At 32.9% G+C, this 19753-nt stretch overlaps 1 protein-coding gene across 2 annotated transcripts in view; it reads right to left on the minus strand.

Annotated features, from left to right (window-relative positions):
- The window catches only part of LOC145686220 (uncharacterized), a 125573-nt gene that overhangs the window by 27109 nt on the left and 78711 nt on the right, over positions 1-19753 (minus strand). For both annotated transcript variants that reach the window (XM_081759283.1, XM_081759282.1), the window contains 4 exons: positions 16678-16787; positions 12812-13129; positions 10775-11408; positions 4318-4453 (listed from right to left, as the gene is read on the minus strand). In XM_081759283.1, the coding sequence (XP_081615409.1) occupies positions 4318-4453; positions 10775-11408; positions 12812-13129; positions 16678-16787 (1198 nt within the window). The remainder of the gene's footprint in view (positions 1-4317; positions 4454-10774; positions 11409-12811; positions 13130-16677; positions 16788-19753) is intronic.

The following is a 19753-nucleotide window of genomic DNA, read 5'->3' on the forward strand; positions in this document are numbered from 1 at the left end:
TGAATTCTCGCGGCACACTCATAGATATTATTATTTGTAAATATAAAATACCGTGGTATTTTTTTCTGTGGTTAATGATCTTTCTCACAGAGAAGAAAGCTCGATCACTAGTTTTCCCCTGTGGTTAATCATTATGCTTACTTTTCATTCTAATTTAAAAATAGGAAACAATTCAATGTAATATTGGACTCAGGTTTGCAACACTACGCTTTCTTTTTCGAAAACTGTATCCAACCTTTCACTAAGAAGATAGATCACTAACTAACGAACGGACAAACAAATCTCTTTTACTTTTAAAACACAAATGTAGGTAATATGTATGCATGTTTGCTTTGTCGAAAGTATTGAATGATATTTTAAAATTTCAGGTTACGAAATAGTCTGCAACAATAAAGGAGTAACAATGGTTATAACAATGATAACAAATACTTTTTTCAACATTAAAATTGTGCACAAGAGTAACACGGTATGAAACTTAAAATTATAGATTCATGGTAGAGGTTCATAGTAATGTGAAATACAAATATACATTTTCCCTTATGTCTTGCAATTTGATTGCTATAGAATTAATAATTTTGTTTCGATTTTCCCGCGGCACACCAGCGGCCCATTCACGGCACACCAGTGTGCCGCGGCACACCGGTTGGGAAACGCTGTCTTAAAGGTTAGTTCCAGTCCCACCAAGGTAAGATTTTTCTCTTACTTGTTTTCGAAGTTTCTCTTTGTATTTCTATCGGATTCGATTAAATAGAACTTCGAATAGAGACCACGTTGAATTTATTTATTGACCTAGCCTGAAATTCTGATAAAGGTATGGCTATGATGATGATGATGATGATGATGATTATTATTATTATTATTATTATTATTATTATTATTATTATTATTATTATTATTATTATTATTATTATTATTATTATTATTATTATTATTATTATTATTTAAAGTACGAAGTTTCAAATGAGGCGATGCAGTATTTACGTAAACAAAATGATAATTTATTTGATAATATTCACTAGTCCACTATACATTTGCGAGGTTTTGCTTTGCGAAATGTAGTGTATACAACATTGAATAGTAAAAGTATTACAATAAAAATATATTATTAAAATATTGGTTAAGTAATTGGAGTTAAACATACTTTCCAGTAAGAATTATATATAGAGAGGATTTACTTAAAAGTGCGATGCAAACGAATATTCGAGTTTTAATCTGATTAGAAATCGAAAACTTACACAAGAATATTTACTTCATTAGTTCTATAAATCTTTATGCTTATCGTATTATAATTCACTTTAAAATTATGATTTTTCCATTTCAAAGCGTAGAACGAGAAATAAATGTAATATTCTATTTGTTAAGGAAACGTTTCAAACTGATGATTTCAGGGCACGACCTGTGGGAGAATTTGAGACTGTCGACATAAATTTCCCCCTTCGTGCCCATAAGTTATCTTCGATCATGCTCAAAGTGGACTAATAATGTTTTATCAGTTTTCTCTCATTCATATATTGACCATTACCGAGGGAGAATCTTCTGAAATCGTCAATGGTTATAATTAGTTTTTCATTACAAATCAAAGGATAATAATGAAATATTGAACATAATATTTTGTTCTCAGCTGTGGATTTTAGATTTGCAATTCATATAATGTTCCCTTCTAATGGAATTTGAGAGAAAGTAGTTGCCAAAGATTTATTTAAAGAAATGTTCTCAGTCCTCTGATGAAAATAGGAACACACTTGAAAAAAAAAAGACGAATACTCCCTGCAGGGTTTGAACACATAAACTCCTATTTGATAGACTAGTGACCCAAACCGCTCGACCAGTTCGTATGTCTTCAGTGAATCTCTTTTGACTTTTGGGTAAAGTAGTTTCCTGCTCCACACTTCTTTTTGTTTATGTCAATACGACTATAAGTTTGTGGTGAATATTTGGCAGTTACAGGTCTTGCAACGCATAAAAGTGTTTTTCGTATAAATTATATTCAATTTTACGTCCTAATAACTGATATACAACAGATTGAATCTGTGAAATGATTGGGGTTGGAGTGATCGTAAATGTTTTCATAGTTAGGAGCCTAGATATGCAAACCCGCTCAACGTGGGGATTTACTTTTGAGAAATTTGGTTCCTTTCTATTATTACAGTATCATCAACTACAGTATTTTAGATAATAAGTAAAATATAACATTTTAAAGACATGACTGTAGATTAAGAGTAATTTATTTGTGAAATAATTTAATTTCACGTATTACTATACTTTTATTCTAAATTATTTAGGATAGAGGTATAATATTGCTATTAGTATGTATGTGAGGTTAAATAAAGGAACTCTGCAAGAATTTCCTGCATTTGCTTATAAAAGAAATATCCTTTTGTCTTCAGGTTAGAAAAAGACGTACATTTATTTAGGAAGTATAGCATGCTGTTTTAAATTATATTTAATTTTTCAAAAGAATTTGCTTGTAAATACTTTTATTACATGCTATACAGTCGTCATTCTTCCTTATATTTCCATTCTACTTAATTTTCAATTCAAATTTTGAACGGCAGGTACACAAATGGCGAGTATTCTGGTATTTAGATTTATGTATATCATATCGAAAAACCATATCGATATCATATCGATGTAATAACTAAGCAGAAAATTTGTTATATATATGTAATTCAGTTTTGCTGTCCAACAATGTGCATATATCTATCTATCTATCTCTCCCTCTATCTATCTATCTATCTATCTATCTATCTATCTATCTATATATATATATATATATATATATATATATATATATATATATATCAAATATTCCTTTTCTTCCACTCGTAATTTTTGTATGCTCAACAGAACCGTTCGGATTTCGGTATTGAAAATGTCTAACTAATACAGTATTTTATGGTATGATTTTTAAAATAAGTAATATTACCATATTTAACGCTATGACTGTACTAGTTTATAAAACAAGTACTAATAATGTTCAAAAGTATAAATTTATAGTAATTTGTAGATTATTTTGCTATTGTTATTTGACAAAGTGTAAATAATTTAAAAAGTAACTAAATATTTTTATTTATTTTCTTATTGGTACTGAAATGGTAGTAAATAAAAGAGTGGGAAACGTGCACACAACATTGATCTAGGAGAAAGTCAACGTGGTAGACCTCGTGATTAAACTCTTGGTTATAGTTACTACAGTACAACTCGTTTTCACTAGTTGGATGTCATTTCAGTTGCAACTCAATATTAATGTGGAACAGAGATTTAGAAAAGAAGGAATACGAAATGTCTCCGATTATCTCCGATCGAAAGGAATTACTGACTGCAGCCGCCATTCTTAGTTGGCTATGCACTTTAATAGAATGTACGAACTATAATGACAAGATTAAAATTCTCTAATTTGAGAATTAGCTTTTTTCTTTTCAAGATCTATGATGAAATTTGTGGCGAGAGAAGACAAATCTTCAGTTTTACTAGACAAATCAAGGAAATTATCGAAATGTAGACCTAAGCTTGTATTATTTAAAATTTCCAAATGTCATTTATCTCCACAATTCTTTCAGTAACAATATAGAATTAATGTTTTATTTTAATTATTGAAATGTTGATTAAAAATGCTCTAGAAACGAACTCAAGCTTGCCTTAATGTGTCAGTATCTAAAGCATTGCTTTAAAAAGGCTAGTACTTCGTTTACTTTATTTATACTTAATAAGATTATCATTATTCATTACAACAATGAAACTATTTTATTGATTACCAACAAATAATTTTACTATTTTCCAGGCCATTTCTTATAGATAATCTTCTATTACATTTTACCCATGTACTGTCTGATATTTATTCTTGCAACGGTCTAAGCGAGAAAATTAATCTGCATTCGTATATTAATAACTCTCTAAGTGCCATCTCTTCTGATCCCATGTGATTTCACGTATTTACATACCCTTTGGTTTCTTTCCTATAGCAAATTTGGTACTAAGAGTTACAATAATATAACCGACTGCAGTTTTATGTACAAACTTTTAATCTCCCACCTATCTAAATAACTGTATTCACAAAGATCACTGTTCCCTGTTCAATGTTTCTTCTTTTAATATACTTGAATACAATTGATTTATATACAGAAGTAATGAACATTCCTTAAACTACCTTCTAGTCTTTTGTCTTTTATTTCCTAAACTTCTTTGTCTCCATAGAGGGCGCAGTAATAAAATAAATAAATTCAATATAAGAGATACGCTATATCTAGAACAAACTCTCCTTCATCTTTCCTAATAATTAGCACTAATTAAGAATTAATGCAAATAGTAAAAACATACTTGAAATCTAAGCAGTGATATGTAGTACCATCGGCACAATATACATTAACGTCTCCACTTCTTTTAAACTTCACGATATTACCATTTCGTAAATAATATAGACATTTAATATCTTCACTACCTTTCTCCGTTGAATCTGAAACAAGAACAAGAAAATGTAATAGAACAAAATGGTTAAGAAAATAAAATACAGCGTGATTCAAAATGATGTGAACGATAAGGAAACGTTCTATAAGTGATAATACTCTATCAACAATGAAATCCCTATGAAAATACTTTCAATATTATCCTCAAGTTTTGTTTGGAATGAGCGTAGTAGTTTAAAATTTGTCCGCTAGGTGGCAGAGTGACTAGTTCCAAGATGGCTGCCTGTGGTGCAGAGAGAGCATTTTGCGTTTTACAGTTTCACGTTTGTCGGTCTGTTGGTAGTATTCAACGCGAGTTCCGCACAAAATTTCATAAAGATCCACCATCAAAGAACTCCATACGTAAGTGGTGTGACAAATTCAACAGAACGGGATACATTTGTAAAGAAAAATCGCCCGATAGACCGTCCACTTCTAAGGCAGATGTCGAAAGGGTTCGAACCAGTTTTCAACGCAGCCCACAAAAGTCAACAAGGAGAGTTAGTAAAGAGCTTCAAATGCCTCAAACAACTGTTCGGCATGCAGTGCGTAAATATTTAAACATGTATCCGTATCGAGTGCAGTTATTACAACACTTAACATCTAATGATCACATGTGTCGCAAGACTTTTTGTGAGTCATTTCAAGAGTTGTGCAGTGTTGATGATGATTTTTTGGGCAAACTTTGTTTCAGTGATGAGGCTACCATGACAGGAAGAGTGAATAAACAAAATGTTCGCATTTGGGGAACTGAGAAGCCTCACCAAATCTGTGAAATTGTGCGTGATTCACCGAAGACGAATGTGTTTTGTGCAATTTCATCTTCAAAAGTTTATGGTCCATACTTCTTTGACGAAGGAACTGTGACTGGACAAACATTTCTACAAATGCTTACTACGTGGTTTATGCCACAGCTCGAACATGACAGTGCAAACTTCATCTATCAATTGGATGGAGCTCCATATCACTTTCATCACAATGTCAGAAATTTCCTCAACAACAGACTGCCACACCGCTGGATTGGGCGGTCAGGTAAAAATTATCATCAGCTTCTACGTTGGCCATCAAGATCACCGGACTTAACGCCCAGCGATTTTTTTTCTGTGGGGACATCTGAAAGACATTGTCTACAAACCCCCTCTACCCCAAGATGTGAATGAAATGAAAGAGCGCATTACTGCTACAGTGCAAACTGTTGATGCAAACATGTTGAAACGGGTGTGGGCGGAATTGGAATACCGAATAGATGTATGCAGGGTAACAAAGGGGGCCCACATAGAACATTTGTGATGTACTATTTTCATTTTTTATCACAAAAACTTAGATAAAACACAACACAACAATCTTAGCATTTAACTGTAAGATTTGAAGCTATTTGGATGATTAATAAAAAAGTTATAAGGAGTTGTAATTGTTTACATCATTTTGATTCATGCTGTATTTTATTCGTTGTTTCTTCATAATTCAAACTTTCATAATTTTATTTATTATTACTTAACAATATCCTCTACTCTGATTAACTTAAATTTTAACATTGTTATATACGAGAGTTGGAATTTCAAAACTGTCAATACTGCTACATATGTGTCCTGAAACTGAACCAATGATTCTCACATATAATTGAAAAACTTAATGAAAAATTTAACGGATTAAAATTTAAAATTAAGACTTGTAATATACATCTTACAAACAGTGAGGTATATTAACACGAAAAATCTGTATTATGTGAATGTTTTGTCTTATTTTCCTTCAATATATCAGCAGGGAAAAATCCTTGGAAAAATTATTTAGTAACAATAACCTTAAAAATAATACTAAAGTATGATATATTCTTGAAGTTAAATTTAATGTTTTCTTCTTTTATCATCTTCATATTATTATTATTATTATTATTATTATTATTATTATTATTATTATTATTATTATTATTATTATTATTATTATTATTATTATTATTATTATTATTATTATTGATTGGCGAAAATTTTATCCCGAATAGTTCATAAATTGCCTACAAAAGGAAGATCTCTTCTAATTCTTTTCCCGTTGGCAAAATTTCCACGATAGCTGACATATTTCTCGTTGAAAGGTTATACTAATGCGTTGTATGAGAAATGCTCTAGCTCAGGTATCTCCTGATTTTAACGATATGCGTTGGTCCATTTCATTGACAAAATTAAACCCCTCTTGGCCCCATGAACCACTTGATTCAATTGCTACGAAGTCCTGCTCGAGTTGATGTATCTAGTACATTTGAGGGAGCATAAGTGGACCAACAAGCGCTTTCCCTTTTTTCCATGACACTAATGTAATTCCGTCAGGCCTTTTTCCGTCATTGCTATTGCATCCATTTAGTGCTCTCACCGATGGAACGTCTGCTGAAATGAGAGCTCTCAGAATGATACAATTTACACTGGTATGTCGTGAGAGCCTGCCAGCATTGTTTTTACATGATAAGACAAGCAATCCTCTACATGGGTGTTACATATGAAACAACAGCTTGGCTCGCAGATATCTACTCCTAAACGTAGAGCAGTGGCTATTCTAAAACTTTCGTTAGATGTAAGCCCCAACAAGGTGAAGGTAAGGCTCGAAGCCATAAAATTGAGTATGAAAAATTAATTGATCAATTTAAAAATTTATAATCAGAAAACAAGTAACGGCTAAAATTAAAATCGACTTCAAAATTAATAGATTAAAATTAAAATTAAAAGTGACAATTTTCATTACTATGTAATGTAAATTGTATTGATTTATAAAAATAAATGAATATAATTACGAACATTCGGAAAATTAATCGATTATTATGGAAAGCTAATGTTTTCGTACAAAACTGACAACTAATGAAAAAATTAGAATACTATAAAATTGAAAAACAAATTATTAATTAAAATTATACACTTTAAATTTAACTTATCTGTTAGTTATGTACTTACACGAAAGATTTTATATATTGTCAGTGTCATGGGATATATGTAGGCATCGTCAATAGTGTTGATTTCAATGTTACAAATCCTATGAGAGGATGTTTCATGATACTATTCCTCTAAGTTACGTTTTTTTCTTAAAGTAATAAAACAAATCGTACTAAATTGTAAAAAAAAAGAAAAAAAGAAAAAAGAAAAAAAAGAAAAATAGAAATAGAGAAATCGTACTACAAAGGAAAAATTAATTCTGTTTCCAAGAAAATAACTTTTAAAATTATTCTATTTCTGCTTGATTAAAAGGAAAGGAATGGAAAATTCTCTGAATTATGAACTCTTTGTGGTTTTCTTGTTAGTCTTTCTGATCATGCAAAAACGTATTTTCTTTAAAGTAATTTTCTTGAAAACAGAATTAATTTTTAGTATGATTTGTTTTACTTATTTTTAGTATGATTTGTTTTACTTATTTTTTAGCATGATTTTTTTTGTTAATTTATAAAGAAAAAACATGTTTCTAAAATTCTATTTTATTTTGCATGGTCTTCTTTAATTTGCAATGTTCAACCGTATCCCTTGCAACTCTGATTTAACTCCTTTCCTGGTGACATACGTATAATGATGAACTTTTGAAAAGCGGCATAAGTCGGGTGACAATACAATAATCCATCGTTGCTTTTGTATATCCGTATATAAATAATCTAGGCGCCATACTACTGATGACTGTTGCACGAAGGTATAAGGTCTTCAAAACTTATTTCCTGCATGTATAAGGATAGTTTTTAGCTTGAGTACGTGTTTCTGGTGTGGGGAGATTCTTCCCAATATGGCCGCCAGACAATGTTTAATATTGGTGAAAAATAGCCCATATCTCGGAAACTATTGCTTTTAGCTCAAAATTTCAAAGGACAAAAATTGATCAGTACATATTTTTGCAAAATGTGCAAACAGTTTTGAAAGAAAAAATAGTTTTAAAGGTTGTAAAAATTTTATTAATGAAAACACTGCATTTTTTGCAACATTACTAAGGTAAAATATGCACGTTTTGATGACTTACATAATCTTAAACGTAGGAGTGATTATACTGTAATTATTAAACAGTGAAAGCAGTAAAAGTTTATTGGTGATGTCTAATCTCTGAGAGGCTAATTCTAATCATTGTGTGGTATGTAGGAAGAACGAGTACAGCTGAAATTTCTCAAGCACAGAATCTGGAACAGACTATTACATTCTTCCTATATACACAAGTATTTGGCGGTACACAAGTCTGACAAGTACAAATGTGAAGAAAGTCAGGAGGAAGTTGTTCTGCAATCATTTGAGAAATTCACCCTGTTTCTAATTCTACTTATCCATATTTACGAAGATTACGTAGGTCTTCTAACAGACTGTACGACCACTTAGCTTGTAAATATGCTCTCTTGATATGTAGTGTTGTATTAAATTACGTTGGTGGAAGCTTTTCTAAAGTCTCAAGTTTTCATTTGACGGTACAGTCTGCTTGATTATGTCTTATAATGCTACTCTGAGTCATTCCTATAATACCACCCTGCTCTTTAGCTGGTGTGTTGTAACATATCTCCAAGCCCCGATCTATACCTACACTGCTGAACTTCCTTTCTTAATACTGAACAACAAATTCTTCTCTTTCTAAACACTACTATATCAGGAAGTTTCAAACAGTCTTCATAGTAAACTGAATCTTGCATAATTGACTCTACCAAAGACAAGGCTCTGCCGAATGCCGATAAAAATGGATATCCCAGTTCCCCTCTCTATCAGCTCTAATGGTGTCTCTCAATATTGTGAATAACGTGTTTAGAAAAAACGTTCCAGTAACGAAAAAGTTTGGACTTTTGTTTATCCTGTTTGATAAAGATAAGAAAGCATGAAGTCCTGTAGAAGACCACCCACATCTTCAGTTTTCTTCTTCGCATTAATACGATCCTTGTTCTTGCAGAATGTTTCCAGAATTTTGAATTGATCAAGAAGTGGCTAGTACTTCTCATTTCAGATTTCATGAAAAACTGCTGAAACTGGATTCGTTGTACAGCTTCTGCTATTATGTTCATGCTATGGACCCCTCTACGGTAATGATTATCTTGTAAGGTACATTGAACCACTTTAGGACCAAATACTTCAGACTCCACTAATGCTTCAAAGATTACACTATATTTGAGATCTAAGAGAGCTTATTATGATTTTAGTTGTATGAAACGAACCCAATTCAAGAAATGTATTTTCAGACTTATCTATGGGAACTGCAACTGTAGTCCTTGGCTAAATGGTATACTCCTTCGTCACTTCACAGAGCACCACAGTCTTCATTTACTTGTATCAATACGTCCTGAAAAATCATGATTGTGCATACAAATGCTTGATTGGTAACTGGAAAAGGAAGAATGGGTACAGCTGCTGAAGTAGTTTCTGGAAGTTTCATTTCAATAATAAATGCGTTGAAAGCGCTCCACGAAGGCACAAAGCTATTATCTCGGAAACTATTAGTAGAAAAGTTATATTAACCATGTAAGATCTATTTTTGATATTGAAACTGATGTTTCCGTGCCTGGGGTAGTTACTGGACAGAAATTATGATCAATGTTCCTTCTTACTTTAGGTTTGATAAATGGAACGAGCTTTTGACAATTCAAAACATCATTCAGTTTTTTTGTTGTGTTTATCGAATGTAAAACTATCCAAACTAAGCTCTGAATTACTGTATCATGATATGCATTCTGAAACAGTATTAGGACTGTGTCACGCGGGCTACTAATGCATGGTTTTGTATCCTCTTGATGATCAAAGTTATCCATAGCTGCTCAGAGCGGAATACCTCTAGCTAAGTGTGTTGGCAATGGGACACGGTGATACATCGTTAGCTCCACAGCTCATGTTGCAAAGGAATGATTCATTCTTTCATCAGTGTCATAGCTACTGCATAAACCAATATTGTTCAAAAATGTTATTAAAGTTTTAGATTTGCATGTTTCATGAACTGCCTGTGCAGTAGGGGCATGAAACGGGATTTTCATTCGACCATTGTGGAATATGAAATACAGTATATAGAACAGTATATCACACTTTCTCTCACTGTTCTTGTCAACTTGGTTTAATGATAATCCCATCATGTGTTTAAAAAATTATCCCAAAACGTAAACCTGTTATTTTAAAAGAGTGAAAATATATTTTTCTATGACTTTCGCATAGCAGAATTTATTGTCGAAATTAAAGTCATGGTGTCATTAGTCAGTCATTAAGCTGATGGGTCTTGTATTACAAGTTCCTTTCCATTTTCTATTTTTGTAAATCTTACTGTAAGTATACAAATCATATTTGATACTGCTAGTTTCATTTTACAAAATGCCAGTTTCTCTTAGCCTACACTTCATTTAAAAAATAAATTCTACCTACCTTCAGTTAGATACTGTTGCTTTATGCAAAAGGGAGAAAAAAACTCCTCTTCAACAACAGTTTCTATTAATAGTCCTGTTGGCAACGTTACTTTCAAATCAAACTGAAATCCTAATTTTTGCACATCAGGATCTACACTTGATAGGCCTTTTGTTTGACCTTCATCAGTTGATCTACGCAGAACAGCTTGTGAGTCTCGATCTAAGCTACCACCTTGTCTAATATTTTCCGTGGAGTGACGAAGCTGACTTGTCCTCATTTGCGCATAATTGTTCAATCCTGACAGGCTACTTCTTGTATGGCTAGATTTCCGCCCTGAAGTAGAATTACGTGGAACTTCCCTGTCATCTCTTTGCATTTCATCTACAAGTCGTTTCACTAAAACAGCACGAATTTCATTTGCAAGTAGCACTTGAAATGTTAACGGATTTTCTATATAGCCATGTCCATCTTCGTCTATGTAACTATAAAGATAGAAGTAATTTTGGAACTTTTTAACCATTAAACTTAACATTTTCTTCCCATGAAGGAACTCACTTGTTTCTACTCTGCAAGTAGTGCCATCTTTAGAGAAAAACTGACATAAATTACCAAATGTTTCTACTTTTGAATTTCCAACATCGTAAGTTAGAAACTAAAAAGAAAGAAAAAAAAAGAAAAAGAAAAACATATATAAATATATTATGTCATATATGCCCAGAATGTAAACAATCAATAGAAAAGCAATCATACCCACAATTTTTTAAAACCAATAATCTAATAATATCACAAAGTAAAACTATTCCTCTAAGCCGAATATTTCGCATACATACCTTTTCCAATGGGAATACGTAATGGTATAATTTTCAATGTCAACCCAGCATAGTGAATTAATTGATGCATACTTGTATTAGTAAATGCAACTCATTACGGCAGCCATTTTCAAACGGCGTGCTCCGCTGGAACCAGAGGCGCTCACAGGATTTTTCCAAGGGTGAGCAAAAGACAGACACACAAGCATAGTCGTGAATACATACTGAACTGAACACCTTTCGAAAATCCAGGGGGAAATGCCACCTTGCTACCCGCTGATGGCGGCCATAGATGGAATCACTGGTTTTCCTGGAGAAAGTTAGCAAAATGCGTAACATAATGTACGCTTTATAGATAATTTTATTACTTACATCTTTCAAAACAGTACAATAGTTATTTTTCACCCTGCCTTCTGGTCTAGTGGCTAGCACAAGTAAACCTTGGGTGCAGAGGATACCGGATTCTATTTCCGGTGGCGGGAGCTTTGAAATTTGAAAGCATTTGATTTAGATTCTAGCTTCAACCATAGGTACATAGACTATCTCATATAGTCTCAATGCTAAAAAGGGACGCTAAGCTCTAACAAATCAAATTAATAGCATTCTTTGTTATTTAATATCAGTTGTAATTCCGTAGGTGACATTTCTTTATGACTAAGATGCAAAGTAACTTAACATTAAGTATGAGAAAAAGAACACGGTACATTTTTTATAGCTACGCCGTAAGATTTTAGCTTATTCAATTAATGTACCAGAAACTGAGAAAGTTTGAAAATCGCTACGTTAAGGTCAAAGATAATATTGTCGAAAATATTTTCATTGGTCTTGCATCAATTAATTGGTAGTGCATCATCTGGCACGCTAGAGTTCTCCAAGGACTGAAAGGCTACATGCTGTATATCGCAATAGGCACCTGTCCGTTTGTCTCAAATGTATTGATGTCAATTTTCTTCAACGAGCTTCACGATGAAAATAAGAATACTTGAAAAAATAGAAAAGTACACAAACAGCACTGGTCCCTAAGAAATTGACTTAAAGAGTATGTATGATAAGATATTCTATGCAATAAATCATTTTGTAATTATAGGAGCCAAATTTACAGTTCTGGGTAAGCAAGAAAATAATGTTTCTACACAAAATTTACTAATACACGCTTTCGACTTATGACTTTGACAATGGAAGACAACGAAACAGACAATTACCGGACATGATGATTTTGACATTGAACACTACAAATACTTCATACCTTATAGTGAGTCTCTTCCTCTGTATTTTCTGTGGAGGGTTCAGTTTCACTTAAGGCGCTCGTGCTAACCTGTGACGAAATTTCTTCAGTAACTGACAAATCTTCTTGAATATTCAATGAAGCTTCCAGTGAAATTTCGTCAGCCACTCTTTCTGATGAAACACCTTCATCATCTGGAAAAAATGTCTCATCTTGCAACAAATTCAATTTCGCCTCCCTCGCTTTTTGTAATCTCTGTTTCAACCTATTTAACACTTCTTCTGCAGGAGTTTCAGGTTTTGGAATATTCGCTAATCGTTCAGCTTCTAGTCTTCTTTCCTAATGAAAAGAATGTAGATACTATTAACAATACAAGACTACAATGCCTTTAATGCTTTCATCGAGTTCATATACATATATAAACTAGTTAATTCTAACACAAACAACGACCACTATTTTTCATTTGATTTAAATGAACATAAATAGTGCAAAATATGTTACACAGACACACGTTTTCAATTGTAATTTTTTAAACTATTGCCTTATTCTTTCACAAATACATCATCAAAAGCTTCATTTTTGTGAAAGCGTTTTAAATAATTGTAGACAACCTTGGCGACGTTTTGATACAAAAACGTGTGGTGTAAATAAATTAACATTTTCGAGCCTAAGTTCAAGCAGGACTCGGGTTACCATTTTAATACAACTGAACGAAGCATGAATTTAGCTCGGCTTGGGGTGGTATGCGTCTCTCAAAAGCCTTTTACGGGTCGGGTTGTCGGTTGTGTGGAAAACTTATTCGAGCTCACATCTAAAAGATTTGCTTGGTAACTAGCGATGAGATTGTGAACAAGGCTAAAAGCTGTTTCGCTGAATGTTTTGCGCTAAAATCCCTTCATCCTTTCCTGGAGTAATATATGAATCAAAATGGATTAAGAACATGAGCAAATGTTTAATTCTTGTTTCGACGGCGAGGTTATTAATTCCTAGATATAATGATTTATGATTATCGAAATCATTATCTAGGTATTCTTAAAAGACAATTAATTACAAGAGAAAATAGATTCGCAAACACCAATTACATCCTCAAATATGTACATTCGTTACAAGTTTGAACATATTGGGCCTTATGCAGAGTCTTTTCGACGCGGGATTAGTGCCATACTAAGAGTTTGACTAACATAAGTTTCCAGTTTAGTATGATGATAATCGTACGTCAAAACGTATCGCATGTCAAAACGGTTGATTATGTTTTCATTAGTTAGTCACCAGGTTGTAGGAAATTGAACCACAGGAAAGTGAACTACCTACAAATGGTTTTCTTACTTTTTCCATATTGGTATGTTTTGTACATTTTTCAGAAGCACTAATATAATAATTTATTTCATGCAACTTTGTAGCAGTTTCACCTAATGATAACTATAATAAGCAATTTTGGCATCTTGTCTACTTTATATTTCCGTTGTAAAAATTGTTTTGATGTAAGTAAATGAACGTTTGTTTGAAGTAATATTGTAGCAATTCCACCCAACCATATCAATATATATTATATCTATTAAAAAAAAAAACTTTAAAGATGTATTTTGTTTTTTTTACTACTTGATATACATCTTTTAAAAATGCACTAAACTGCCACGAAGCTGAAGTTTCCATAGATACATAAGCATAGAAGCGAAAGTGTTAATAAATGATGTTGAAATAGTTGAATACATCCTTTAAAATATAGGCAATACATTAATAGAACTTAACTTTGATTATGACTACAGATTTCAAGATGATCACATCGTAGATCTATCATTTATGCGATCATCTTGTACCTACATTATTATTATTAGATGCCCTTGAAATCCTTGATGTAGGAAGTGAGCCTTTCTAATTTTCGTGACATAGTTTGTGATTATCATAGGAATTTAGCTAAATACAATCCACTGGTGAAATTAAATAAAATCAAAACATTTTCAATGTTCAAAATGCTTTTGTGATATTCTTTCATATTTTTTGTAGATTTTATCTTCTTTTACAGATAAAACTTTTAAACATACTTTCACAGAATTTAGTTAAAATTTAGATCACAACGTATAAGCAGTTAATTCCCACTTTTATTTCAGACACTTTTTGAACATAAAAAACAATTAAGAAAACCTTTTCTGAGACTTTTTCTTTTCAAGTCTTTTTAATGTCCAAACGGAGTGGTTAAATTTATCACCTTTTTATCCTTATTTCTGGATCTGAGAAATAGTATAAGTCACAAAATATTAATTTCACAGGAGAAGAGAAAAAGTGTTTTCAAGACAATATTTTGTTGACTTGCGTCGATTGTTTATCGACGGAAAAATGTTTCACTTCCTGCGTTCCAGTTGTCCACATCTCAAAACTTCCCTAGTGCCCCTCGTACTAATGTAAGTATGAAAAAAATATGATAACTTAGTTTCGGCTAAAAAGTGATTTGGCGTAGTTTACCTCTCAACCCCAGATTTATTTAATCTATTCTCTAGCCATCAAGATTTCGCTACATCCCATATTTCTTTAGAATTTTTATAAAATTTCAATTTACGCCACCCTTTTCTTGATTGTTCACTATAGTTACAGTATACATGATTCTGCCTCCATTGGGTTATTTCACATGAAACGGATTTATTTAACATTCAAGGTTCAAATTTTCTGTCCAAATAACGATCATATATAGTAAGGCTTCCTATCTTTTCTCCCATCTCCTCTCTCCATCCTTTCCTATTTGCCTGTTCAGGGGGTGTTCTCGTTTCCAAAGAGGACGCTGGAACAAAAAGGAGCGTATAGGGACTCTAGATTATTGAGAGGGAGTATGATGAAAGGGAAGAGATAGCTAATGTAAGACAGTTATAGAAACAAAATTCTCTTTCATTTATGTATTCTTCAAGGTTGATTTTAAGAATTGGAGCTCCTCTAGTACTTAAAACTGCTTTGTCCAAGTTCAAGTTTCAGCCATGTACTTGGGTGAATTGGGTTAAGATGAGAAGGGGAGCTAAAAAGACAATTGCATTCACCCAAGGAGGCGCCAGGCTCGATAAGATGAAGAACCACTGGTCCATAGTAATGTCTATGGGCTTATAATGCAAAGTAAATATGAACCAATTCATTTCTGAAATTTCAAGAAGCAACAGAATGAACTTCACTAGAAAAATATTGTACTCGAGATAATAGATCATAATCTGTGTTTTATACAGGATATTTTTAAAGTTTTGGGGTCCCGCAGTGGCTCAGAGGTAGAGCGTTTATCTCTGGTACATAGGGTCCTTGGTTCACCCCAACTCGCACCAAGTGAGCTTTGTGGTGGACAAACACCGTGTGCGTGAGTTTTCTTGGGGTTCTCCCGTTTCCTCCCACTTTATTCATTCCACCATTTCATTCATTTCTCATCATCACCGTCTCCTTTAGCCTAGCCGGCATAACCGTAAGACGTAAAACTTAAAGATTTTATTTCATTTCGTTTTAAAGCTTTGGATCAGCAACGTTGAAGACATCAAAAACTACAAAAAAAAAAAAAAAAAAAAAAAGATTCTGTAAGTTCGAGTAAAGAAACAGCTATATTAAATATAACCTAAAAATTAATTTTTGAACAATTTTCTAGTTCGTGTTTCTTGTATTTTCGTTCCTATAGTATCATCTCATAATATCTTCTGTTCTTTTTTTCTTAAAGAATATCTACTTATCTGTTCAATAACAGTGGCCGATGCAGACAGTATGACACAGACAACAACGGGCTACTTCTCATGACTTGCTAATTGACGCATTGGCCACCCCTGATATATATATATATATATATATATATATATATATATATATATATATACCTAAGCTAACTGGAATATGGGTTCCTTAAACTACACTAGGAAATAAAATTCACAAACCTCCTCTTCTGCAGCTAACCTTCTTTCCTCTTCCTCTTTTTCTATCAATTCTTGAAAATATTTTTTATCTTCTTCCTCAAGCCATTCCTTTTCTTCCCATCGAAGAAAGTCTGCAAGGAAACACAGCACTTCATATACGAGTATAACAGATCAACTAGCGTTTTCTTAAGCGCACATATACATATTTATTGCATTAAGCGATCGCCCTTCTACGTAATCACATTTCCAGAAATCGGTATAAATTATCATAAGGTTAATATAAATTTCTATTCAACAACTACCAGAATAAAACTACGTGCATTCTCTTTTAAGCAATTATTTGTTGCGTTTTGTTTATGAAACAAATGTGAACAACAAGCATTCTACATCAAAACATCAAATAATCAAGCTTGCTTTCCATCCTCTCAATAACAGTGATTAACGTTACCGCTCACGTCACGGTGATTAACCAGTGTAATGATTTACCCGTGTTAGGTCTTATGTCTCATATTTAATTCCCACAAGCAAAGAGGCAACGAAGATTAAAGGTGCATCCAATGTTGCTAAGTCAAGAAAAGTTTTTTCCTGCTGCATTGGCTAAACAGGTATTGGAGATTGCGTAGAAGCTTTCGCCAAGTAAAATGGAAGAAATGGTTCGCCAAAGAAAGTGGATTCATTCAGAAGCGTGGGCAAGTAGAAGCTAGTTTGTGTTCTGTCATGCTGACAATTCTGGTGAGTAGTAGAGAAATCAGAGAAAGCTCATCAGTGCTGGTAGCGTTTGCCCTTTTCCAGAACCTAACATTTTTCCCTGTACTTTCTTGTGTGTAGATATATTTCTTAGTGTGTCAAGCTAAAGGTTAGTTCCTCGTCAGTTCTACCTCTGGATACTATTTTGGATTAGTTTCTCGTTTTTACTGGAAGGCTTAAACACATACGGATTATGACAATGTAATGACGTACGACAAAATCAGTTCTAAGTTATAACATTTTTTCTTTATTCCATATTGTTTCTCCTACTGATTCAGTGATCCACCTTATCAAAAGTTTTAAAATATTAACTTTGACGTAATGAATCGTATATAAACAAATTGATTTTTTAAAAACATTTTCTTCTACTTGCACTGATTCAAGCATTCATTGTATTTTATCCTTAGAATGAAATAGCTTAATAGCTTTCTTCGATGAATAACTGTTTGATATAAGATACTTTTACATTGATCAATCATTTTTAAAATTAGCAGATAGAACAGATTTTAAAATAATGATGTTCAAATACTTGCATAGAGCTAATTCAGTGCAGAATATCGACTGAATGCGAGTGTTTAATTTTATTTGCTACAATTCAGACTAGAATTTCTTTATGCATCATGCCACATTCCTTTTGTTTTCATCACGCACAAGCCTCTGAAAGGTGCACGACGAACACTTCATTGTCCTCCTTATACAAAAGCATTGGAGCAGACTTCTCTACGTGGATTATGACAGTGCACAACAAGTTGAGGGCATCGCCACACCAAACACATTAGAGGCAAAGGATTGTCTCCAGGCCGCATTACCAGTCAGGATCTGTGGAAGTGCATCACCGCAGAAACAGTTCATCGGACCACCCAGGCCACCATCAAATACTTTATTTGAGTTGAGTCAGTATCCATTCATCGCCCCTGGCAATTTAACGCGATAGCAGGTCTAATCGCCAAGATCGTCGTTAGTATTATTACAATTGTGCCAGGACAATCGTGCAACAGTTTGAAAAAAATTCAGCTCATTTTATGAACAACCACAATAACGTTGAAGAATAACAGATTTGAACAGGGCAAATGGTCTTTCCTATCCAAAAGCCACGTCCCTTCTTCTCATTTTCCCTCTTTATCTCATCTAGTCTATATACCAGTTTGTAACTTGTGTTCCATTTATGCATTTGAAGAATAACCTTTACAATTCTAGTTGTGTGGAGAATATCAGCTTCCATTCCCAATCCTTTATTTTGAGTAATGTTACCAAAATTTTGACTCAACACCTAAGCTATTCAGCATCTGACACTCTCCATTTGCACATGGTGTCGATTCTGTGTTTTGAACTTTTTTCAGTCTCTGAAAATTTTGAAATTTTCTATTGTAAGTGCAAGTCAGATTTTATTGATTCTCCACCCTGCCCTCCCTAGCTGTGAATACAAATTTGCACAATAAGAGTATCCCTAATTTGAATTCATTTTCTATTCATTAGTTTTGATATATTTATATTTTTTGTGTAAGTTGTCCTCCCCGCAAAACTTTCTGTGTTTAAATAGCATCAACAATCACGAAAATAGTTTAATGGATGAAGAAAATCGACTTTTGGAATATAAACAGACGCAAACTCTTCAGACCTATCAGTTTCAATTTCAAGGTAAGAGATTTATCAGTATATCCTGGTCTTTCTTTAATATTTGTAACTATAATACCACGTCTTACTATATCCTCCTTCCTTGACGTGAACAATGCCTTATTAACTGGCGTGTGTATAAATGAATATGTAAAGAAGCTATTGTCATTTAATTCTTTTATAAACGCTATATTTCTTCCTAATACTCATTTTATCACTCTTCACCTACTCCTTAACTGCCAATTTTTGTATATTTGGTGCATGTGATTCCTGGTTCGATTACAGCTTGGAGAACCCTTGGATCCTCGATAATTCTAATGGTATTACCTCGAGATTTTTTGGGCCGTATTTCTCACATAGATTTTTAACTTAATGCGACAAACATCACTAGTATAAGTATTTACAAATATGCTTTACTGTTATTACCGGTTTTATATTTGATAATACTTTCAAAATGGTGAAAAGATAAAAATTCAAAACTTTTAGAGATGTTCGAAATGGCGTGAAACACATGACTCTCCTGATTTTGTAAAGTGTAAAGTGTGTGACACTAATATATACACGTATACTGACAAATTACACAACTTGTATTTTTTGTTTGAGTGTGATATAACTTTATTGAAGCTAACAGATGGCGTTAGTATCAATGTGTTCCACAGCAGTGGCAGATCTAGAAGGTAAAATCCGGCTTCCAACCAGAACCCATGATAAGTATCATGAGTTACTTTCAAAAATA

This window comes from Thermobia domestica, chromosome 5, assembly GCF_964235325.1.
Source record: "Thermobia domestica chromosome 5, izTheDome1.hap1.1, whole genome shotgun sequence".
Taxonomy (NCBI): Eukaryota; Metazoa; Arthropoda; class Insecta; order Zygentoma; family Lepismatidae; genus Thermobia; species Thermobia domestica.